This window comes from Narcine bancroftii, chromosome 13, assembly GCF_036971445.1.
Source record: "Narcine bancroftii isolate sNarBan1 chromosome 13, sNarBan1.hap1, whole genome shotgun sequence".
NCBI classification, from domain to species: domain Eukaryota; kingdom Metazoa; phylum Chordata; class Chondrichthyes; order Torpediniformes; family Narcinidae; genus Narcine; species Narcine bancroftii.
This window is the reverse complement of record NC_091481.1, coordinates 24,510,015-24,534,788: the sequence shown is the minus strand read 5'-3', so window position 1 is coordinate 24,534,788 and position 24,774 is coordinate 24,510,015. Positions and strand designations below refer to the sequence as shown.

The window sequence follows — 24,774 nt, the reverse complement described above, 5'->3', positions numbered from 1 at the left end:
TCCTCTAGAAATTGAGTCTCAAAAATTAATAATGGAAAATAAAGATGAAAATAAAGATGATAGGTCCTCTCTATGGAGGATTGAAGTGAATCCCAGAAATAAGACATTGGAAGAGAGGGAGGGATTAAGGAAAATTACAACCACAATGGAATTTGATTGACAAAATTAATAAAGATTTATAAGTGAACAAGTCCCAAGGCAGCAATCTCAAAAGAAGTGGCTTGATTTGGGTGAAGTTTCATTCGATTACAAAATATCAAATGTAACTTTTAATTCAAAAAAGAAAAGTAGACAGTCTTGTTGCTCAATGTCTTATCAGAAGGAAAAAGTTTGATGATAACATTGAAAAAAATCAAAGCAGGATATTTGAAAACATTTAAAACAATCAAGCCAAGTCAACAGAGTTTTGGGAAATGGATAACAGGCATGACCAATTTACTGGGATTCTCTAAGAAATCAACATGTACGATGACAGAGATTTCCAGAATTTAATGAAATACTATGACCAAGGTTACTGCAGAAAATTAATGTTCACTGTGTGGGAGGTAATGCACTGGTACAGAAGGTGGGATGGCAAGCAAAAACAGAGAGTAGCTTATGTGGGTCCTTTTCTCTGGTTGACATGATGTAACGAGCAGTGCAACAAATGGAACAGTGCTGGGGTTCAATTTGTTGCAATTTATAATAATTTGATTGGTGTCACCAAAGGTATATTTGCTGATGTCACAAATATGAGTACTAAAGTAAGTTTAGAAAAGAAAATGAAGAGACTATAAAGGAACATTAAGTGTGCAGGCAAAAATCTAACAAATGGAACATAATGAATAAAAATATGCAATAGTTCATTTTGGCAGGAAGCATCAATAAATAGCATATTATTTAAACAATGGAGTTCTACGATGGTCAGGAATCTGGGTGCTTTGAATTTGCAAAAGGTGAGTATGTAGGTAAATTAAGCAATTAGAAAGATAATACAGGTACACGATCCTTTATCCGGAACCCTTGGGGAGCAGTGTGTTCCGAATTTCGGATTTTTCTGGATTTTGGAAAGCCCACCCGAATTGTGCTGCCTTCTCCACCCCCACCTCCTTCCAGTTGCCCAGACGTCACCCCCGACCGCCCAGCAGTCTCCCCCGGCCGCCTGGCAGTCTCCCCTGACAGCCTCTCCCGATCGCCCGGCAGTCTCACCCGACCGCCGGTCCCTCGGCCACCCGGCAGTCTCCTCCAACCACGGTCCCCCGACTGCCGGCCCCCTCCCCCAACCACCTGCCCCTCAGCCGCCTTCCCCGATCACTGGTCCCCATTTGCTAGATTTTGGAGCTTTCCGGATTTTAGATGTCCGGATAAAGGATCGTGTACCTGTACAATTTGTTGTTCATTGTGAGGCAAATTGGGAGGTTATCTGCCTTCTCCATACATTATTAAAGTTCAATGTAAATTTAGACATACAGCACAGTAACAGGCCATCTCAGCCCACGTATACACCCAATTAACCTACACCCCGTTTTGAATGGTGGGAGGAAACTCAATCCCCTGGGCAAAGTCTACGCAGACACGAGGAGAACATACAAACTTCTTACAGACAGCATGGGATTCGAACCCCAATCGCTGGCACTGTGCTAGCCAATATGCCAACAGTGCCATCCCACTGTGCCGATCATGCCACCCACTATGTCAACTGTGCCACCTCAGTTGGGCTCCTGAATTAAGGAGAGAGGAAAATACTCCCACCATTTATAAAATCTACATGGATCGCTGCCATCAGAGAACAGCAGAAATCATCAAGGATCCACACCACCCATGATATTCCCTGTGCTCGCTGCTATGATCAGGAAAGTGGCACAGGTGCCACAAGACTCGTACCACCAGGTTCAGGAAGAGTTGCTACTGCTCCACCATTAGGTTCTTCATCAACAGATTCAGTCAGAGACTCATTTGAAGACTTACTTTGCACATTATTAATTAATTATTATTTTTTGTAGTTCACAGGCAGTTTGTTTACATTTCTCTCTTTTTTCTCTTGAGTCAGTTTACAGTTACTGATAAGTTCTGCCTGACCCACAGGAAAAAGAATCGCAGGGTTGCTTTTGCCTTCATTGCTGGAGGAAAGTTATGAGCAGGAGAAAGTTATGGTGCAACTGTATAAGGTACTGGGGTGAGGCCACATCCGGAGTTCTGCGTGCAGTTCTGGCCTTCTTACTTGCGGAAGGATGTAATGGCTTTGGAGGCAGTGAAGAGGAGATCCACCAGGTTGATCCTAGAGATGAAGGGGTTAGCCTATGAGGAGAGATTGAGTCGACTGGGTCTATGCTCACTGGAATTTAGAAGAATGAGAAGGGATCTGATAGAAACATATAAAATTATTAAAGGAATAGATAAGATAGAGGTAGCTAAGTTGTTACTATTGTTAGGGGAGAGTAGAAGAAGGAGACATAGCCTCAAAATTCAGGGTAGTAGATTTAGGATGATGAGGAGGAGGAGGAATTGCTTTTCCCAGAGGGAGGTCAATCTGCTGCCCATTGAAGCAGTGGAGGCTACCTCAATAAATATATTTAAGACAAGGTTGGATAGATTTTTACATAGTAGGGTCATTAAGGAATACGGGAAAAAAGCAGATAGGTGGAGATGAGTATATCATCAGATCAGATGTGACCTCATTAAATGGTGGAGCCGGCTTAATCAGCTGGATGGCCTACTCTTATTCCTATTTCCTAAGCTCTTACAGAACCATAAAACACGACAGCACAGAAACAGGCCGCGTTGGCCCTTCAAGTCTGTGATGAACTGTTTTTTTTTGCCTATTCTCACTTCTTATGTATGTGATTATGTATGTGATTTCATGAATGTACTCTGAAATAAATTTAAACTTTAGCTTCATGGTGAAATATTTCCTCATGATTTAAAGCAACAATTTCAACTTACTCGAGGAAGCCCACGAACAGCCTGCAAAATTCGTTGTCTGTGCGAAGAGTTCAGGATGCCGATTTCCAACAAATCTTGGTCTTCCACAACATTGCTCCCCTGGAAAAAGAGAAAAAAAATTAAGTAATTCCCTCTGACAAATTGTGATTGCTCTTGTCTGATCCAAAACTGCATAGCGATGGATTCCACAGTAAATAGCAGGTGAATAGTAACCTTCTATGCTGTGCTGTGAAACACCTTTGATGTTCACTTACTTGGATGTCAATGGAATAAAGAATAGTAGAATGACAACTATGGTAAACAAAATAAAGGAAGTGGATGTCAAGAGTGAGTTTTTCCTAGACCTTATTGATTCTGTACAAAGAAAGGAAGATACTTTTACCCTCGAACAGTCAGCTCCTCAAGGTTAACAAGTTTGGTCATTTGTGCGCAGCATGTCACAACCATCTATCCCCCCCCCCCACCACCACTGGTGTTCCATTCTATAAACACAAGTTCCTTTTAGGATTATGCAATCTCAATCCCAGAAGAGCCTTTATACATATTTGGCAAAAAAATTAAAAAGCTAGATGGTGAAGACATTTCATTTTGCAGAATAATTTCCACATCTAACAAGACAGTTTTCAGTTTCTGTTCAATTATCATTCATGTTTCAGTTTTGAATGTTTCAAAACTGATCAAATTGGATATTATGAGATGTAAATTTTATTTGAAAGGTCAATGAATGAAAAAAAGGTATGGATATAACTCCCTTCTCACAGCATCTGAATGACCCAAGAACATCAGAGCCAATGAATTACTTTGGAAACATAGCTATAACAGTAAATATGCCAGCTACTGTAACTTGTGCACAGGTGTGCCATATTTTCAGTGATGTTAAATATTATGCACAAAATTAAAAATTAAAATCCTTACCCCACCATGAAATAGTATTACAGGATTCTTTATTTGTATGTGACAGATTATGTTGTGTTTGTATTGTATATGGATATGTTTTTGCAAGATAAATTGGGGCAGATTTTTTAGTGGAGGTCACATACAAATACTTTAAAACAGATCTTATTTAAGATACTGGAGCTCTGCTCATGCTAGACATGTCGGTACCAAGAGCCTTTGCAAAAGCTTTGGAGAGTGCCCAAAAGACTTCACTAATGGATTGTTGTTTACAAAAGACTGTCTGGAGTGGAACTTACTATTCTCGGAGGGTCATGTGGTTTTGCAAGCAGAGAGAGTCAAACAGGTTTTCTCTCAGAGAGAGCGAGAGAGAGAGAGAGAGAGAGAGAGAGAGAAGATCAGTTTTACAGTGTTACAGTCAGCAGCAACAGCTGGGTCTGGAACAGGACAAGCTGGCAAGCTTGTGGAAAACCCCATATGGAAGATGGATTGTGAGTGCTTAGTTCAGCCTGGTCAAAGCCCTTGTGGTTCATGCAAAAGGAGAGGATTGGCTGTCTAATGTTTCACTTGAATAAGGGAAACAAAAAGGAACTCTGTGATGACCTGAAAGAAAGAGGTGATCATGTGGAAGAATCCTGAGGAGACAAGTTTCTTTGGCAAGACATTGAAGTGGCTGATTAAAAAGGAATCAGTTGTGGGTGTCCAGCAAATAACAAATCTATCTCTGAAAACTGACAAGAACCTTCCTAAGCAGTAACCATTTACATCTCAAGCACCAAAGCCTGGTGAACTTTATAAATGTTAAATTCTGTGCACAGTATAAGAATTGCCTACAACCAGTGAACTTGGAGGAATGAGAAGTGAGATTGGACTGTGAACCAAAGAACGTTTCTGAATTTACACACATATTACATACACGTGCACTTAGAATGAGAAGGGGGTTAAGTTAGGTTAGTTAAGTCAATAGTGATAAGTTAAAGTGTGATTCATGTTTAAAGATAATTAAAAGCAACTTTTGTTTAAGTGACCATTTGTGTTGGTGAGTATCTATTGCTGCTGGGTTTTGGGGTCCTCTGGGCTTGTAATAGGTATAACATACAGGACCTTGATTTATGAAGACGTGCATGACAGTGCAGCATTCCCTCTGGCTTAATTTAGCAGTTCAGTTCTGAAGTTTCTGGACTGGGATGTATACAGAATATCAGAAATTCCCAATCAAGAACTGACACTGTCTAACTAATGCAATACACAAATGCGCTGAAGAAACTCAGCCAGTCATGCAGTAGCCGTAAGAAGTAAAAAGGTAACCAACTTCTTTATCTTTTACCCTCCAACTTGTATCCAGCTATGTATTGCCTTTTGCCTTTTGGCCTGTGTTCCTTCCCCTCCTCCCCCAACATTTTTATTCAGGCATCTACCTGTTTTTCCTGATTTTTGATGAAGGGCTCAGATCTGAAACATTGGTTTCCTTTTATTTCCTGTGGTTGCTGAATGACCTGCGGAGTCTCCCCAGCATATTGGTGCATTTCACTTAACTCCAGCACCTGCAGATTTTCTTGTTTAACAATAGTCCAATGAACGCTATGTTGGATACCGTTAGGTGAATTAAAGAAATAAAAGTATTAATGACAACGTTAATATTGTAGCCTGAATCTGAAAGGAGGAGAATGGCTTTCATAATACAATATGGTGATATTTTTTGAGTAGAATTAGATGTAAACAATACAGGTACATAATCTTTCATCCGAAATTCTAAAAACCAAAAACGTCTGAAAACCAAATGTTTTTTTTTTCCCATGGATGTCATCTGCACACCAAATCTTGCATTTGGCGCAAAACATGACCCAATGTGACTCATGCTTGAATATCCCATGTTGGTCCGTGTTGGTAATAGTGGAACCCCAGGGAATCCTAACTTTATAGGTTCCAGTTTCAAAAGCAGAGTCCAGCGCCTACGATTCACCGTATATGGATGCCTGTTTTGTCATATATGGCCCAACGCCCGGACACCCTCCCCCGGCTAGCGCTGCCTCTCCCCCCCACAATCATCCATAGAATGCTACAACACAGAAAACAGGCCATTGGGCCTTCTAGTCTGTTCTGAACATTATTCTGCTAGTCCCAGCGCTGCCGCAAGCCCCTGGCAATCGCTACCACAAACACCCCCCATCTAGTGCTGCTGCAACACCCCCAGTCCAGCACCACCGCTGCAATCTCTCCCGTCCAGAGACCCTTCTAGTTGGATTGTGTCCTTGTTTCCGCGAATCTGAAATCAGTGCAATTACTTAACGTGCCACTGTTAGTAATATTCCATTATCCAAAAAATTTGGAATTCTGAAAAGTGTCTGGACCCAAGGGTTTCAGATAAAAGATTCTGTACTTGTACAAACTTTTTAGTATTATTTGTCTTTGAGTACCCACTGCCAATTTGAATGATGAATAAAAAAAAATAACATTTGGCAGAGTGTGAACCCTATCAATTTGTTTCTCAAGTTAATTTTATACTCCATTAACAAAAGTGTTTGGCCAATTTTGAGAGTTTATCCCTGATTAGTGTCAGAGGTCAGAAAGAATGATTTCTCATCATAAATTATACATGCACCCATTTGAAAGTAGCAGGTTCAGCATATTAATTGGTCATTTTCAGTATCAAGTGATGACATGTTTTCAATACACCATTAGCTAGAATATTTTTGTACCACCGACCACACAAGCTTATTCTTGCGCTGAAGTATTAAAAGTCACCTCCTGACATTCTCACCACAAGCTGTGTAATTCCATTAACACCTCATCACCAAACAACACTTTACAAACAATACTTGAGCAAACAGTGTGAGGGTCATTATTATCCTTAGTTTGCAATGGCAGTAGGACTTCAAACTGAGAGCCTCAACATTAGGTTTTTTTTTCAGCCTCCACAGGCAAACTTTGGGATTTAGGCAATGAAGAATTTGAGCCTGGGGCTGTTTCAAGTCGTCTAGGCCCCAGATCTTCAGCACTTTGAAAATGTATCTTCTTTTGAACTTGAGATTTAGTCTTTTTACCATTAGTGGCCATAATAATTCCTTAATACTTTAAACTAAAATTTAAAAAGTTTAAACTTGAAAACAAAGGGTTAAAAAACGGGAATTTAAAAGTCTGGCCAGAGAGGTCGAGATTGCACGTCTAGACTCTACGCCATCTTGCCATGCCCCCCCTGAGAGCCTCTACATTGATGCAAGATCCTTCAGGGTGCGGCTGATGAACATGTAAGGTGTTGCAATATGTCTTCCAGTGTTTCATTTGGTACGTCACTGAGACTCTGTCTTCCAGACAAGCAGATGCAATTCCTTCTCATTATGATGGGAGATGTGGCAGAATGAGTGAGTGGCTTTTCCATGTCTAGGGAGCAGTATGTTGCACTCACATTGCCTAACGACATCAATCTAAGACACTCAAGATGTTCCACTCCATTAATATCTGTATAATATTCCACCACGGTCAGGGATCCTTTGTGGTACCTGGGAAATCTAAGCAACGGAACATCTTCGATTTTTATTCCACCAGTCTGGTAGATGGATGCTGAGTAGCAAGGGCCTCACATTAGTGACAAAAGTCCTGATGCTACTGCTCATCTTGTACTGCTCAACAACGAGGAGCATGCTGTCCTCTTAATATCATGTAGTAAATGTCATGAAGCAGTAGGTCAGCTTTTTGGACAGATCTGGCAGCATTGTGCAAAACAACCCTAAGAGAGTTCACCATTTGAAGTGGCTTGCAGTGTGTTCCATATTTGAGATGTATAGGATCCTACATGGTTGCTGGAGAGTGGAGGGAGGGGTAAGCTGTTATTCTGGAGCACATCTGTGTCAGGAAGGAGGAGGAAGTACAGAAAATATTGGAGCACAGTAGGGTGGATAAATCCCTAGGGTCAAACAGATTCTATCGCAGGATGAGAGGGGAAGGACGGGAGGGAAATGCTGGAGCTCTGCCAAATATTTTACAATTTTATTGGCCAAGGGTGAGATACCAGCAATGCTGTCCCCTTCTTCTTAAAGGGCAATTGAGATAAGCTAAGCCATTGTGGAAAAAGAATTTAAGTTCATTTGGAAAGACAGAGACTGATCTGTATAAGTCAGCATGGTCTAGTACAAGGGAGAGCATATCTTATAAACATGGTGAGTTTTTTGAGGAGTAGGATCCTATACATCTCCTTGTTGCTGAGCAGTACAAGATGAGCAGTAGCATCAGGACCTTTGTCAAGGTCCTGCATGAAAGGCTGATTCAGAATGTTAAGGCACAAGGCATCCATAGTTTATTGGCAAACTGGATCCAACATTAGTTGGGTGATAGTAGGCAGAGAGTATTCTGTAACAAGTGCTGCACCACTTGCTGGGACCTTTGATGTTTCTGATATAGATAAATGGTGTGGTGAGAATGTAGGGTGAGAATTAATAAGTATGTAGACAATATAAAATCAATGGAGTAAGAGATAATGAAGAAGGCTGTTTAAATGTATGGCATGACCTAGCTGGAAGCGGAAGAAGATAGAATTCTGACAAGAGTAGGGTAAATTTAAACTCTGATAGAACATTTGGAGTAAATAGTTATGGTTGTTTCGATGTTCAATGCAGTATCAACCAATATGGTAAATAATGCAACTTATTTAGAATGTTTTAGAGGAAGAGGAGAAGAATGAGGAAGAAGACATAAGCCACACTGATAGGGTCTTTCTGGTCATGGAGTCAGTAACTAGTAAACTCAGATGAGCTTCAGATGAACATTCTGATGTGAGATCCACCAGGGCAAGGCAGCACTTGTTTTCAGGCACAGTCAAATTTCCATTTTCCTGTTTAGAGAATGCTTGTCGCATACTTGCTTGCATCGTTGGTCGCCACTGATGATGTATCCAAAGCGACATGTGGGAATAATAGCACACACGCGTGGGCGCTTTAAGCATCAGCATCTCAGATGCTGGAGGAGAGTAAAAGCATCAGGGTCACCCATGTGGTGGACAGAGGGGTTTGGCTGGGTGGTGTTTGGGAGTTGAAGAATGCAGTGCTGTGTCAGAAGAGAATAAAGAAAGAGGACTCCACTTTGTGCTGAAAGAAATGAGTGAGTGTATTCTTTAATTGTGTGAAAAGTGGGTAAATCACTGCTGTATATATTAAAAGTCCTGTTGCGCTGTTTGAGAAAGAGCTGTCAAAATGTTCTGGTTTGGGGCTGGTGTTAATTTTTCTACCAATATCATTAAAAATGATGATATTAATCAATTTACTCTGCATTTTATGGGCTAGTCTGATGTGCCAATGTACTCCTGTACAACCTGACAAGCAGCAAGATAATTAATTAGTCAAAATTTCATTTGGTGAAAGGTGATTCAAACTCGAAATTTATTTCTTCGTGGCATTTCTATTCTTCTCGCTATTATTTTGTGCATTATATTTTATATTTTCATCTTTTAGATACAATAAATCCAATATTAAGTATTAAATTCCCTAATACAATTGAAACTTTTGGATCAAAGCAGGTTTGAAAGCAAAATCATTATTAGTTGTGTTTTGAAATATTTTAATATCTGTGGACTTGTTTTGGGACATGTCTATTTTGCTTCATTCCGTTCCAAAACCTGTTTACCACTATCAATCATTAAATAATCACTGGTTGGATATTTCCCAAGCCTGGACATGACTGAATAGACTCATACTATAAAAGATTAAATGAAATTGTAATTTCCTCTGAAATATATTGAGATAAAACATGTGAAATCAGAGCTCACATATTATCAGCAAGGAGATGCATGGATGAAAAAACTGAAGACTTCCTGCAGGCTTAGTGGGTTCTTAATTTGTCAAGCATTCAAATGGGTAATAAGAAAATAATTATTCTAACCCCAAAAAAAACCATTAGAGTTTAAAGTTTTGAATGTCAAATTTTTTACTTGAAAATACATTAAAGTTGACAAAGATAATTTCTGGCCCATTTGGTCCTGAAATTAAAATAAAAATGTCAGAGGATTATGTGTCAGATTTGGTGGCTGGTGGAGTGAAAAGTGAGGACCAGAGGGACTTGTTCTGCCTGGGAGGATTTTTGGTAAGAACAGAAGTACAAGAAAGAAAGGTGATTCAGGTACGAGTTTTGTTAGTGACACTAAGGGGAAATCAATAGTTATTCAAAATAGAAGAGGACATTTTGGATGTTTTGGAGAAGAATTCCTCATCCTGGGAACACATGTAGTGGAGGCAGAGAGAAAGGCTGGCTTACTTAGGACAGGATGGGAAGAGCTGTAATCCAGGTAGTTGAGAGTCAGTGGGCTTAGATCTGGTGTTAATCCTTCAAGCAACACCATTAAAAACTTTTAGACTAATCATTTGCCCTGCATTTTATGGGCTAATCTGATGTGCCAATGCATTCCTGTACAACCTTTCTTTCTGGACAGTTTTAACTGAAAGGCATAAACAATGATTTTACTAAATTTAGGTGACCTTCTCCCCATTTCATTCCACTGCTTCCATCTCTTCTCTACCTAATTTTATTTAACATGGTCTTCACAAGAGAACTGGATCAGAGCATCTAGCTAGATTCTTGACCATGATGTGATGGCTGTCATTGCAAACTTTTGAAATCACCTTAAATGTGAAGGGCCAAACAGATGTTCCTCTCAGTGCCCATTGAGTATCGACTAAAATAATTTATTGGCCAAAATGCCATTTGGTAAAAGGTGTTTTAAACTTTGGATTTATTTCTTCTTGAGGTTTCTATTCTTTTCACTTTGTGCATGTTTCCTTTATAATTTGATATTTTAGATACAATGAAGTCCTTACATTTCCTAATATCGTTATTATTATAATATTTGGATAAAACCAGGTTTGAAAGCAAAATATGTGGATAGTCTGTCCACTGAGATGGAGACAGAGAGGCTAAAGAAGGGGAGAAATGTGTCAGAAACATTCCATCTTAATTTAAGGGCTGGATGGAATTTGGAACTAGATTGAATAAAATTGCCAAGTTCTGCATGGGTATAGCAAGTTGTACCAATACAGAGGTTGATATGGTGGAGGAAGAGTTGGGCAGTGTGACTGGAACCAGGGCTGTTCCACATACCTGACAAAAAGGCAGAAGTAGCTGGGACCATACTTGTGCCCATGGCTAAACCATAGAATTAGAGGAAATGGGAGGAGTGAAAGAAGAAGTTGTTAAAGGTGAGCACAAGTTACCAGCTATTCCTGTCTTTATGTCATTAATTCTGTTCTTTCTGGACAGTTTTAACTGAAAGGCATAAACAATGATTTTACTAAATTTAGGTGACCTTCTCCCCATTTCATTCCACAGCTTTCATCTCTTCTCTACCTAATTTTATTTAACATGGTCTTCACAAGAGAACTGGATCAGAGCATCTAGCTAGATTGCTAACTAACATTAACTTGATGTATTCTACCCCTTGTACTGTAATTCTGTAAAATACACAATATTTTGTTTAAAAAAGTGTTCAAGAATAGCAAGATACATGTTGCTGCATAATAATTTGGAGTAAATTGAAAATTATGAGTATAAATTAAATGTTTGGATTGGAGCCTTCTTGCATTGTACATCTGAAGTTAATTTTTCAAAGTTATCGGACATAATCTTTCAGTTTCATTTGACATCTTAAAATATTGCTTTTAAAATAGAAATAAATTCCATTCAGGGCCAGGACAGGACACGAACAGTGCAGATGTTTTCCTACAAGTTGGTTCCCAGACAGAAGATTGAGCAGCAGGCCATACTGAAAGAAGTAATTTGGAGTGAGAGCAGGACATCAATCTGGATGATATTCTTGACCATGATGTGATGGCTGTCATTGCAAACTTTTGAAATCACCTTAAATGTGAAGGGCCAAACAGATGTTCCTCTCAGTGCCCAGTGAAGTTGATTCACTCTACATGAAATAGCCAAAGCACTGGACACAAAGGCTATGGATGGAGAAACATTGTGGTTGTAAGATTTAAAAATTTTAAATATTTAAATTTTTAAAAATTTAGACATACAGCAATGTAAATAGGCCAATTCAGCTCTATGAGTCCATGCCACCCAATTTACACCCCATTAACCTAAACCCCGGTATGTTTTTGAAAGGTGGGAGGAAACCAGAGCCCATGGAGGAAACCCACGCAGACACAGGGAGAATGTACAAACTCCTTACATGTTTCATGTGTTCCAAAAGAAGGCAATGCTTTCAGCCACAATACCGCCACTCACCTTACAACATATGGTCCAGTCTACAATATGCAGGAAAAACATGCAGCTAATTAGTACTCATCAGTCAACCGTCAGTCATCAGCGAAGTGATGGAAATTGCTGTTGACAGTAACTAACAAGTGGCATTTGGCAAATGCTCATCACTGCTCAGTTTGGATTATTTCTTTCAGTTCCAGGCTGTATTGCTGCTACCCTGCCACCATCAGAATCCTCAATGACAAACTCAATCAGAGGCTTATTTAAGGAGACTTACTTGTGCATGTTATTGATTTTCTTTTGTTCTCTCTGTATTACACAGTCAGTTTGTTTACATTCATGATTTGCTTACAGTCCTTTTATTTGTTTGCATGTTTACGCTATGTACATTTTATTTTTTGCACTACCAATTAGTGGTAATTCTGTCATGCCCACAAGAAAAAAAGGAATCTCAGGGTTGTATGTGATGTCATCTATGTGCTCTGATGAAAAATCTGAAATCTGGTTAAAGCAAGGATAAAAGTGCTAAGTTCTGGAAGTGAGCTCTGAGGGTCTGCTCTTGATATCAGCACCAAAAGTTTTATAAAATTGAAATCCACAGGAATAAATTCTCCACTTGCTGAAGTCAAACTCAGTACAATAAGATGGTTGAGATTGTTGGATCAATCATCTCAATGGAGGACAAGGAGTTCCTCAGTCATATTCTCAGCCCATTGAATTAATTCATTCAATTGACTTCCCTCCATTTTGTTAAAATGTTCACCAGTGATTGAATTAATAATGATCCAGTTCCATTCATAACTCAGTAAATGAAGCAGCCTATACCTGCAGATAGCAGGACCAAGGGCTGTTCATGGCAACCAACATTTCTGTCACGTCAGTGCCGTCACTTAATATCACCAACAATGGAGAGTATAAGAATATGGTCATTATATTTAATGGTATTAGCATCATTAGACGTTGGCATCTAGATCATTTGCATTACAGGATAATAACATCATCTGATATGTTGCCATTAAACCAGAATCAACTAATTCCACCATCGACATTGTGGGTTGGAAAGTAAATCTGGAGCTGGGTATCTACAGCAAGTTACTCACTTCTAAAGACATTCTATCACCTATATCACAAGTGTAAGGTAAAACATCATGAGATGGGAATGTGTAAGGAGTTACCCTGTGCAGGGCTGTAACAAGAAGGGGAGGTGTCCTTGTACTCCTGTTAGGTAAAACATCATGAGATGGGAATGTGTAAGGAGTTACCCTGTGCAGGGCTGTAACAAGATGTGAATGCATCCTTGTACTTACAAGATAAGAGAGACATTGATGGATTGAGAGGCAGGAAGCTAGCAGGGAAAGGATAGCAACAGTTTTAGTCATTGGACAAGTAATGATATGATGATGTTCTAAGCACGTATCCAAGGGTATAAAAAATCATAATTTTGCTGATAACGGCAGAATGCATTCTCCGACTAACATTGTTAGTTGCAAGTGTTACAATCCGGTAATAAAGAACAAAGAACCCTGATTTCGACTCAGTCTGGTGTTTGTCTCACTCATTCATGGACAAAGCAGACCTAACACAAGTCACCAGTGTGGTGGGAAGTTCCTGGATGAGAACAGCTCCAATAGCTTACATGAACACAGAACTATCCAAGGTAAAGCAGGTGACTCAACTGGCACTTCATCTATTGCCTTAAACTTTCACTCCATCCACAACAAGTACATTGAGTCTTCAATGTGTACCAGCCACAAAATGTACTGTTGCTCATTAAGGGCCTCTTTTGCAGGATGACCTCAAGTATTAACCAATAAAACGGTCATAAGAAAGCACTTGCAGACTTCCATCCAGGATATGCACCACCCTGACATGGAGGTAATTTCCAGTTGCTTTAATGACAGAAGATCCACCATAAAGACTGCAGTACTCTTAGAAAACACAATTGTTAGCTTCTCAATGGTAGACATTGGTGGACAAGGAATTGGTTGGTAGCATCCATATTGTGCAAAATAATTAAAAAAGAATCAAAGCTGACACATAATGACTCAGGTTATTGAAGAAAGACTAAAGGGAAGGAGAGGAGGGATAAATCACATGAACAAATAAGTTTGTTTTCAATGATCACAAACAGAAAGTTGGAGGCAAAATGCTTCAGTGGTACCATCAGTAAAGCAATGTTCAAATATTGTGTCTTTCAAAACATGCAACAAATTTGGGATCCTTATCATTTATAAGGATTTTTCAAATTTCTTGAACTGAATACTCTCATTGTTATTCTTAGTACCTTGTCGGGTTTTGCTTTTCAATGACTTGTTGGAATCTGTTGACCATCAAATTGCCTGTGTAATATTTCATCCTTAGTGGCACAATCAGATGCTGATAGGAAAAGGCTTTTATTATTTATGCATTCACATCATTATAGCAAATCATAAATGCTTTTTGGAGGAGGAGGCCAAAGAATAGTCCAATGTAATCAAGTAATTAAAACCTTTTAATGGTTTAATTCTACAAAAAGTCCACAGTTATAATTATTTATATTTTATAGAAACACAAATTGCTCAACAGATCTGCCCATGATTACAGAATACTTCTCTTGCTTGTAAACAAATCAAAATTACAAGTACACTACAGTTAGCATTGTCTTAAAAGGTGAATCAATCTAATATTGCCATGCATAATTTTTTGGTGCGCTTGCTTTATGTTTCTTCAAAAATACTGGTTCACAAATGAAGCAAATGTATTCCATAATTTAAACATCACATTTTATTTTAAAAAAAAATCTGTTATTATAGTGAATTATTGGTAATCTCTTATCCATTTGTGGTTGTTCTGTGAATGGCAAGCATTCTGGAGTTTTGGATCTGCTCGATTTACACTTATATAATTAACACATGCCTTTTCCTCTTGAACACCTGCGAGGTGAAGAGCTTGGGTTTTGGAAGAGTTGTGGTGAGTTCTTGCCATCTACATTATACGCTGATCATATAAGAGTCATAAAGCATTAATGAAAAATAATCAATACAACCAAATGAATTGCTCTGACCTGGAGATTGTCTAACTTGTTTAATTCTCTTGCAGCTGAACCCCTTGAAAGCAACTGGAGAATATTACAAGAGCTTTGACTCAGGAGCTGAGCCATTCACCAAAAAATATCTAGCCCTGACATGCACATGTGTCTATGACACTTGTGGGGGGGGGGGGGGTGCGGGGAGGAGGAATGTGAGGACCTGACGAACTTGATATTTGCACTGTTTTGAGGAAGAGGAGTGAGAGCAGAAGTCCAACAAATGGAAGAGCTCCATGAATCCCAGTGGAAATGAAGCCACATTTCCTTAAAAAAAAGGGCCATTTCAGATGTCCTGGAATAGTGGACCTCATCTTACGATGCAGTACAGATGGAGAAACTGAGAGAAAAGGATGTTGTCCTCACAACAGACAAGGTTGGAAGGAATGTCACCCAGGTAGCCGTGGGAGTTGGTGGGTTTATAGTAATGTTACTGGATAGTTTTTTTTCCTGAGGTGGAGACTGTGAGATAGTGAAATGGGAAAGAAGTGTCAAAAATAGTCCAAGTGGGCTGGAGTTATGGGTGAAGGTGATGGCATTGACAAGTTAGGTACTAATGCAGTTGGTAGGTACAAAGACTATTCCACATAAAAAAGACAGGCAATATCTGGGGCCCATACAAATACCCATAGCCTCAATTTTGATTATTCAGAAGTCAAAAGAATCAAAGGAGAGATTGTTTAGTATAAGAACAAGTTAGCTAGGTGAATAAGAGAGATGATGGAGTGGAAGTGGTTGGGCCTTGGTGAGAGAAAACAGTGGAGGGCTCTTAGGCCTTAATGATGAGGGATGGAGTGTTGTTGAAAGACTTGACATCTATAAGTGAAGATGAGATGGTGTTGGCCAGGGAATAGGAAATGATCACAATGGTAGAGGGCTTGTGAGGTGTCCCAGATGTAATGGGAAAGGAATTGACATGTGTGACAAGATGGAATCAAGGTATGAAGAGATAGGACCACAGCAGGCCAAAACAATGGGCCTACCAGAATAGTCCTCTTTATGAATTTTCAGGAAGGGATAGAAGTGAGCAGTATGCGGTTGGGACTCAATCATGTTGGAGACATGTGATGAGATCTGTAGTAGTCTAGAAGACAGTGGCCTTGTGTTCATTAATGGGGTTAGAATCCAGGGTTAGGTATAAGGAGATGCCAGAGAGCTGGCTTCTGGCCTCTGCAAGGTAGAGGTCATCTGCCAGACCACAACAGCACCATGCTTTTCTCTGGGTTTGATAACTTGGTTAGAATTGGTCTCACTCTCATGACCAACCCCTTCGCAAGTGAAGATGAACACAGTGCCTTGTAGCTCTTCTGTCCTCACAGAACTTTTGTTCTGTTTTCCATGGAGCTTTAGGCACCATGTGCCAGGGTAAGGACTTTGAGGCGAGTGCTTAGGATTGGTATGAAGTAAATAAATGCCAATTTACAACTCCTAGATCTGTCATTAATCAATGCCACTCAGTATTGCAGTAGTGCCACAAACAGTTGAGGGTGTTGGTATGAACTTAGGACACTGCTTACTCCACACAGGACCATGGATAGATAGATCTACGTTCGATCGACTGGGAAAAACAGTTATGCAATTATCCTTCCGCAAGATATGATTTGCTGTGTGGGTATGAACATAAAGGACAGCTAAAATGAAGTAGTTTAACACTGACATCTCATGATTGTTCCCTGAAAGATCAAAGATTACACGTGGAGTGATGAATGAAATTCAGCAAGATTCTAATAGTTGTAACAACTACAATACCCAGTTTAAAAATTTCAGAAGAAATTTGAAGTGGTTTAATCTTCACATAGTTCATAATATTTTAACTATGAGGGTATTGACAAATAACTAGCACTCTATTTGGAAAAAAATACTTGCATCTCAGCAAGGATGTCAATTTATATTTTAATCTCCATTTTCTGAAAAAAGATTTGGTGAATGCACCCCATTCTGATTATTGAAAAGGACTGTTGCTAAGGTAACAGTTGAAAATGAAGTGAAGGAAAAGGGCGACCTTGAAATAAGCTATGTGCTTCAACAATTCAACAATTTCCTTTCAAAGAAAACCATTCCTCTAAATAATGGTGTTTCTTAATAGATTGCTCAAGATTAAAATCTGTGATCTTGCTGTAGGTCATGCTATATACGGATAGATTTTTGACAGAATGATATTGTAAATTATTATTTTTTCTTAAATAGAAATAAAGGTTCTAATTAATCCTCAACAGCAACAAAAGCTAAACTGAAGCTTGTTTATTTCATAATATAAAGTATCCTACAGAGTCTTTAAGATTTGAATTTTGTATTTTTATAAATTCATTAAAATTGTGATGTTCTCAGAAACAAGTGGCTAGCATTCCAAAATGGAGGAACTATGTTGATTAAAAAGGAAGAAAAGAGCAGCCAAATAACTGCAAGCTGAGCAGGCAAAAAAATCAAAACAATTACACGAGACATCAAATAAATTGGAGATTATGATAGACAACTTCAAGCTGAACACAAATATAATTTCAGATTTGTTGTATCACATAGGAAGTTGGAGAAACATTAAATTAACCTTTATTGAATTTAACATATTTAATCACATAATGATGCTGAGAGGTTGACTGCACATGTTGCACAACAAATGTGAAGAGCCCAGGGTTTGTCTTGGTCACTAATTTTACATCTGAAGTAGAGCTCATAGGCTTTCTTCATTAGTGCAGTCAGGTTGTGTCTTTGAGCCTTAAGTGTATACTCACCACAAATGTAACAGAATGTACGCCAAATTGACGAGACATTTCTGCTGCACTGAATCTTTCTAAAGACAATAAATTATTACTTTGGCTTGGCTTCGCGGACGAAGATTTATGGAGGGGGTAAAAAGTCCACGTCAGCTGCAGGCTCGTTTGTGGCTGACCAGTCCGATGCGGGACAGGCAGACACGATTGCAGCGGTTGCAAGGGAAAATTGGTTGGTTGGGGTTGGGTGTTGGGTTTTTCCTCCTTTGCCTTTTGTCAGTGAGGTGGGCTCTGCGGTCTTCTTCAAAGGAGGCTGCTGCCCGCCAAACTGTGAGGCGCCAAGATGCACGGTTTGAGGCGTTATCAGCCCACTGGCGGTGGTCAATGTGGCAGGCACCAAGAGATTTCTTTAGGCAGTCCTTGTACCTTTTCTTTGGTGCACCTCTGTCACGGTGGCCAGTGGAGAGCTCGCCATATAATACGATCTTGGGAAGGCGATGCTCCTCCATTCTGGAGACGTGACCCATCCAGCGCAGCTGGATCTTCAGCAGCGTGGACTCGATGCTGTCGACCTCTGCCATCTCGAGTACCTCGACGTTAGGGGTGTGAGCGCTATAATGGATGTTGAGGATGGAGCGGAGACAACGCTGGTGGAAGCGTTCTAGGAGCCGTAGGTGGTGCCGGTAGAGGACCCATGATTCGGAGCCGAACAGGAGTGTGGGTATGACAACGGCTCTGTATACGCTTATCAAATGATATTGTTAAATATACTCACTATGCTATTGCCTGAAGAACATGTGCAAAAATATGCTTTCAATCTACATCTATATAATACACAGCATCTGTCTATGTGACCTGGTTTTATCGCCTGTTTGCATCTATTCTAAGCATGCCCAGACCTGAGACAACATTTGCTTAGCATCTGCACTGAATGCATGCCCAGGAATACTTGGACTAACCAAAACAGCTTTCTTTATTAGCAATATAATAGTAGATTTAAAATATGACAGGAAATCACAAAAATAGATTATATCTAAAAAAAGGATATGTGATAGGAAAATTGTAAGGAAAGTTTCGTTATAATCTTTGTTGTTCAGTTTTATCAGCCATTAATCTGAGGGCCATCACATGAAATTACAAGGATAGTCAATGCACATTAGTTAAGGGAAGGTGGTATCTGATAGAATTTTTTGAGGAGCAGGTGCATTTGATGAATTTCACCAAGACATATAACGGATGTCAGTGATCAGAAAAATGAAAGCCCATGAGGATATGGCAAAAATGGTTGTAACAAAATATCATGGCTGATGGGTGTTAATTAAATTACCACACAGCTCTGTGCTTTGAGCCCTTCATTTTTAGAGTCACATGAAAGGGAGCATGTTTATTACAATACAAAATAACACGATCAGAGTTATGTGGCTGATGGTGAGGAAGAAAGATGGCAGAAAGACATTGGTAGACTGGTTTGCTGAGCCAAAAAGCATTAATTTTAGAGGATTGTGAGAGCGAACACAGCGAGGCACTACACCATAAATGATAAAACAATGAGAAACAGAAAGGAACAGAAGGACAAAAAAAATACACATTGACAGATTGCTGATTATTGGGGGGGGGGGGGGCAGATAAAAAATACAGTGCCCTCCATAATGTTTGGGACAAAGACACTTTATTTTCCTTTATTTGCCCCTGTGCTGCGCAGTTTTAAAGTTGGAATTTTTAAAAAATCACTTGATTAAAGTGCACATTCCAGATTTTATTCAAGGTAATTTATATACATTTTGGTTTGACCACGTAGAAATTTCTTCTTTCTTTTCTTTGGCTTCGCTTCGCGGATGAAGATTTATGGAGGGGTATGTCCACGTCTGCTGCAGGCTCGTTGGACAAGTCCAGTGCGGGACAGGCAGGCACAGTTGTAGAAATTACAGCACTTTTAATTACATAGTCCCCTTATTTCAGGTACCATAACATTTGGGAGAAAGCAAGAGGATGTACAGTATATTAAGGTAGTCACTTTTAGTACTTTGTTACATATCCCTTGCATGCAAAGACTGCTTGAAGTCTGTGATTCATAGACATCACCAGATACTGAGCATCTTCTCTGCTGCAACCATCTTCAGCTCCTGCTTGTTTCAGGGGCTTGTCCCCTTCAGTTTTCTCTTCTGCTTATGGAAGGTATGCTCAATTTGATTTAAATTGGGTGACTGACTTGGTCATTCAAGAATTTTTCAGTTTTTACCTTTTAAAAACTCCTTTGTTGCTTTAGCAGTATGTTTGGGATCATTGTCTTGCTGTCGGACAAAGCAACAACCAATGAGTTTGGAGGCATTTGCTCGAACTTGAGCTAATAAGATGTTTTTATACAGCTCAGAATTCATTTTGCTACTGCCATCAGCAGTTACTTCATCAATGAAGATAAATGTGCCAGTACCTGTGGCAGCCATACATGCCCAGGCCGTAACACCATCCCCCCCACCGCCCCATCACACCATGCTTCATAGATTAGGTAGTCTGCTTTGGATCTTGGGCAGTTCCTCCACATTTTGCTCTTGCATCACTCTGATACAGGTTAATCTTGCTCTCATTTGTCCACAAGACCTTTTTTTCAGAATTCTACAGGCTTTTTTTTAAACACTTCTTGGCAAATTGTAATCTGGCCATTCTTTTCCTATCGCTAATAAGTGCCCTGCACCTTGCAGTGTAGCTTCTGTATTTCTGATCATGAAGTCTTCTACAGAGAGTAGTTATTGATACATCCACACCAGCACACTCTTTCTTCTTAATGATGTCCCAAACTGTTGATTTTGATAATCCTAAAGTTTGGGCGGTGTCTCTTATTGTTTTATTCTTGTTTTTCAGTCTCATAATGGCTTCTTTGACTTTCATTGTTCCAACTCTGGTCCTCATATTGAAAAATGGCAACTCCAAAGGTGATCAAAAGCTTAGAAACAAGCAGCTCTCTTATACCTGCACGAATGAAGCAATTAAACATACCTGAATACTCATAAACACCTGTGAAGCCATTTGTCCCAAACATTATGATGCCCTGAAACAGGAGAACTATGTATAAAAAGTTCTTTAATTTCTATATGGTCAAACCAAAATGTATACAAATAATGCTGAATAAAATCTGGAATGTGCACATATGAATTGTTTGATGATAAATTTTAAACTGTGGAGCACAGGGGCAAATAAAGGAAAAAAACCTGTCTTTGTAGATGATTTGTAGATGTTTCTGAGCCACACACAGTCATTGTTGAGCCATTTAGCTCAAAATTAGCTTTGATAATTACTACACACATTTAAAAAAAATTTTTTAACGCGAAGGGGGCGTGGGAGACAGGCAGGGTATATCGATTAAAACAAAACGCTACACCACTACACACATTTTTTGAGGCAAAAATTGGGCAACCACTTGAAGAAAATCAAAGAGAGTAAAGTTCAATTAATTTGACTGAAGCAAGAGTCCAAAACATTATGTACTCCTTTCAACTCTTAAGGCTTAGAATGGTTAATTCTAATTCTAAACAGAATGCCATGGGAAGGATGTGCTTCTTGCTGGTTGTCACGTCAGTACAGAATTTCAAGGGGCAGCTTCTTTTCCTGACCTCACCACTGTGCATTGCAATGCAATGTAAAGGATGAGGAAGAGGAGGAAGTCAGATAGCAGTGTTTTCCACTTCCCAGTCCACCACTAAGTCCTGTGGCAGAGAAACACTCTGGATGGAAGATCTGGAAGCAATGGCAGGCACATGTAGTACAATCCAAATCATTTGAATGGTTTCCCAAATCTTAATTACCAAGATAAGTCCAGGTAAATCATTAAAATATTTTTCTTTACTTCACTTAAAGTTCTTAATTAATACTTTTATCTCTTAAAATTATTTTTAAATAAATTTATTATTTTTAACTTTTTAATCAGTGCCTCTACTTCATCAGGAGTTTGGGAAGGTTTGGTATGACACCATAAAATTTCTACAGAAGTGTTTTTGAAAATTTTATTTATCATCTGCATCAAGACAAACATTAACTCAATAAAGATAATATCTCATAAAAACATAATACAAAATGATACAAATTTTTAAAACTATTTTCTCCCCACCCCCTCCCTCCTACCCTCCATAGAAAGAAAAAGAGAAAGAAAGAAAAACACCCAAATTTATACATTTGCCATTATTACCATAGTTATTTTCTAACTATTAATTATTAACTGTTAACTGAGAGGAGTGGGTGACGTGGAGAATGTAGATAGACTTTTATTCACAAAATCCATAAACAGTTCCCAGATCTTATAAAAACTCCCGATCATGTTCCTTAAACTATAAGTAATTTTTTTCTAATGTTATACAGTTTTGCATTTATCTATTGACACAAAATTCTCTGTTTTCTTTGTTATTGCTACACATTTCTTTGCTGCCGCTATTGCTATAATCAAAAATTTTGTTTACTATTTATCCAACTTCAATTTTGTATTTGCTTCATATATATCACCAAGCACAAATATTCTTGGATCTTTTTGCATTTTAATCTTCATAATTTGTCTTAATAATATACTCAAATCCTTCCAAAATTCTTCCACTTTTACATAGGACCAAACCAAATGTAAAAAAGTCCCTATTACCTTATTACATTGAAAACATTTATCAGAATAATTGGAATTATGTCCATTTAATTTATATGGAGTATAGTATAGTTGATGTGGAAAATTGTATTGAATCATTTGATATCTGGCATTAATTGTATTTGTAACACACTCTTGTCACAATCTGGACCATATTTCTTCTTGAATTTGTAATTTTAAATCTTTTTCCCACCTTTGTATAGATTTATATGAATTCTTTTTCCCCATAGGATCTTGCAATTCTATATACATATTAGTAATAAATTTCTCAGTAAATATATCTGTAATTAAATATTCAAATTGACTTTGCTCTGGAAGTCTTAAATTTGTACCTAATTTCTTTTTAAATATGATTTAAGTTGATAATATGGAAAAATTGTGTAATTTTGTATTTCATATTTCTCTTTCAATTGTTCAAAAGTCAGAAAAAAATCCTAAAGAACAATCTTTCATCCTACTGTATCAAATAAAGAATTATTCAAAGTAAAAAATATGTTGATTTTGGGTATTTGATATTTTTTAGTTCCTCTCTTTACATGGATCCCGTTTCATTTCTTCAATAAAAGTTGTAAAATTGGTACTCCTATTTTCCCTTTTAGTCATTCACTATTTCACTTATTCAGAAATTGTTCTGGAATAGCTTCTCCAATTTTATTAATCTCAATTTGAACCCAAGCTGTTTTCTCACCAACTTGATAACAGGAGGACAAAAATCTTACTTGAGCTGTTTTATAGCAATTGTTAAAATCTAGTAATCTTAGTTCTCTTTGTTCAAATTTCCAAGTTAGTTTTCCAAAGCAATTCTTGGTATTTTACCTTTCCAAATAAATTCACGTACATTTTTATTTAAATTTTGGAAAAACTTTTCTAGTATAGAAATGGAAAATGATTGAAAAAAATATTGTATTCTTGGAAAAATGTTCTTCTTAATACAATTTACACACCCTATTAAAGTTATTGGTAAATCTTTCCATCTTTTAAAATCATCCTCTATCTTTTTTAGTAGTGGTAAATAATTTATTTTATATAAATTGTCTAAAATTCTATAAATTTTATTCCTAAATATTTCATTGCTTCTCTTTTCCATTTGAACTTTTTCATTTTTTTTACTTTGCGTATAGTCCATGTAAACCATAGGCATCACTTTATCAATGTTAACTTTATAAATAGATACTAAGCTATATTCTGCTAATCTTACATTTAATTTATTCAATAATATTTCTGTTTTTGTTAAATAACCTATAATAGCAACTGCAAATAAACTGACTTTAGTTCTTTATTATCTATCCAAACCTTTATCTCTTCTAATTGTTTCTGCCAAAGGTTCTATAGCTAATGCGTATAAAAATGGTGATAACTGACATCCTTGTCTAGATGGCCTTTCTAATAGAAAAGGTTTTGATATTTGTCTATTTCTAACTACTTTAGCTTTTGGTTGATTATATAATGCTCTTATCCAATTTATAAAATAATTTGGAATTCCTAATGTATTTAATACTCTAAATAAAAACTCTCATTTTTTCTAATCTATCAAATGCTTTTTCTGCATCTAATGCAACCACTACTGCTGGTTTCTTTTTGTGTATACTTATTAAACTCATACATTTAAATATATTGTCTATGGATTGTCCATCTTTAATAAAGCCAGTCTGATCCATATTTATTAATTTTGGTAAATATTTAGCTAATCAATTAACTAATAATTTAGATACTATTTTATAATCTGTGTTCAATAATGATATAGGTCCATAGGAAAAAGGTTGTAAAAGATCTTTTTTTTAAAAATAACTGTTATTAATGCTGTTTTAAAAGATTCTGGCAAGTAATGTACCTCTTTCATTTGATGTAATACACCCATTAATGCAAGAAATAATAATTCCTTAAATTCTTTATAAAATTTCAGGGAGAAACCATTTTCTCTTGGGACATTATTGTTTTACAATAGCTGTATTTATACTAAGGACATCTCGCATCACCCCGCATCACCTCGAATCACCGCGATTTTTTGTTGCTCGCATCACCACGCATTTTTGGACTACCTGAACTGTTTCTACCGAGCAATTGAATACGCGGTGATGCAGGGCGATGCGAGGTGATGCGAGGAATGTGAGGTGATGCAGGGTGATGCGAGGTGACCAGGAAGTCTGATGAGCAATTGAAAACCGCGGGTGAAGAATCGCGACTTCCAGTGAGTCACCCACGGTGTTTCCACTGCGAGGTCATCCCTCGCATCACCCCGCATCGACCACCTCAAAAGTAGGTCGCCGGAGCACCTTGAATCGCCGCACATTGGCCACAACTGGATGTGTTTACAGTGCGGCCAGTTTCGAGGTGTCACTGCGCATCACCCCACATCACCCCACATCACAAGA

The 24,774-nt window shown here is 38.2% G+C and overlaps 1 protein-coding gene across 25 annotated transcripts in view; it reads right to left on the bottom strand.

Moving 5' to 3' along the window:
* Window positions 1-24,774, bottom strand: part of anks1b (ankyrin repeat and sterile alpha motif domain containing 1B) — an 823,124-nt gene that overhangs the window by 160,856 nt on the left and 637,494 nt on the right. For 24 of the 25 annotated variants that reach the window (XM_069908369.1, XM_069908373.1, XM_069908387.1 and 21 more), the window contains one exon: window positions 2,923-3,021. In XM_069908369.1, the coding sequence (XP_069764470.1) occupies window positions 2,923-3,021 (99 nt within the window). Of the gene's footprint in view, window positions 1-2,922; window positions 3,022-5,234; window positions 5,358-24,774 lie in introns of those variants that run through there. The other variant, XM_069908384.1, reaches the window with a different exon arrangement.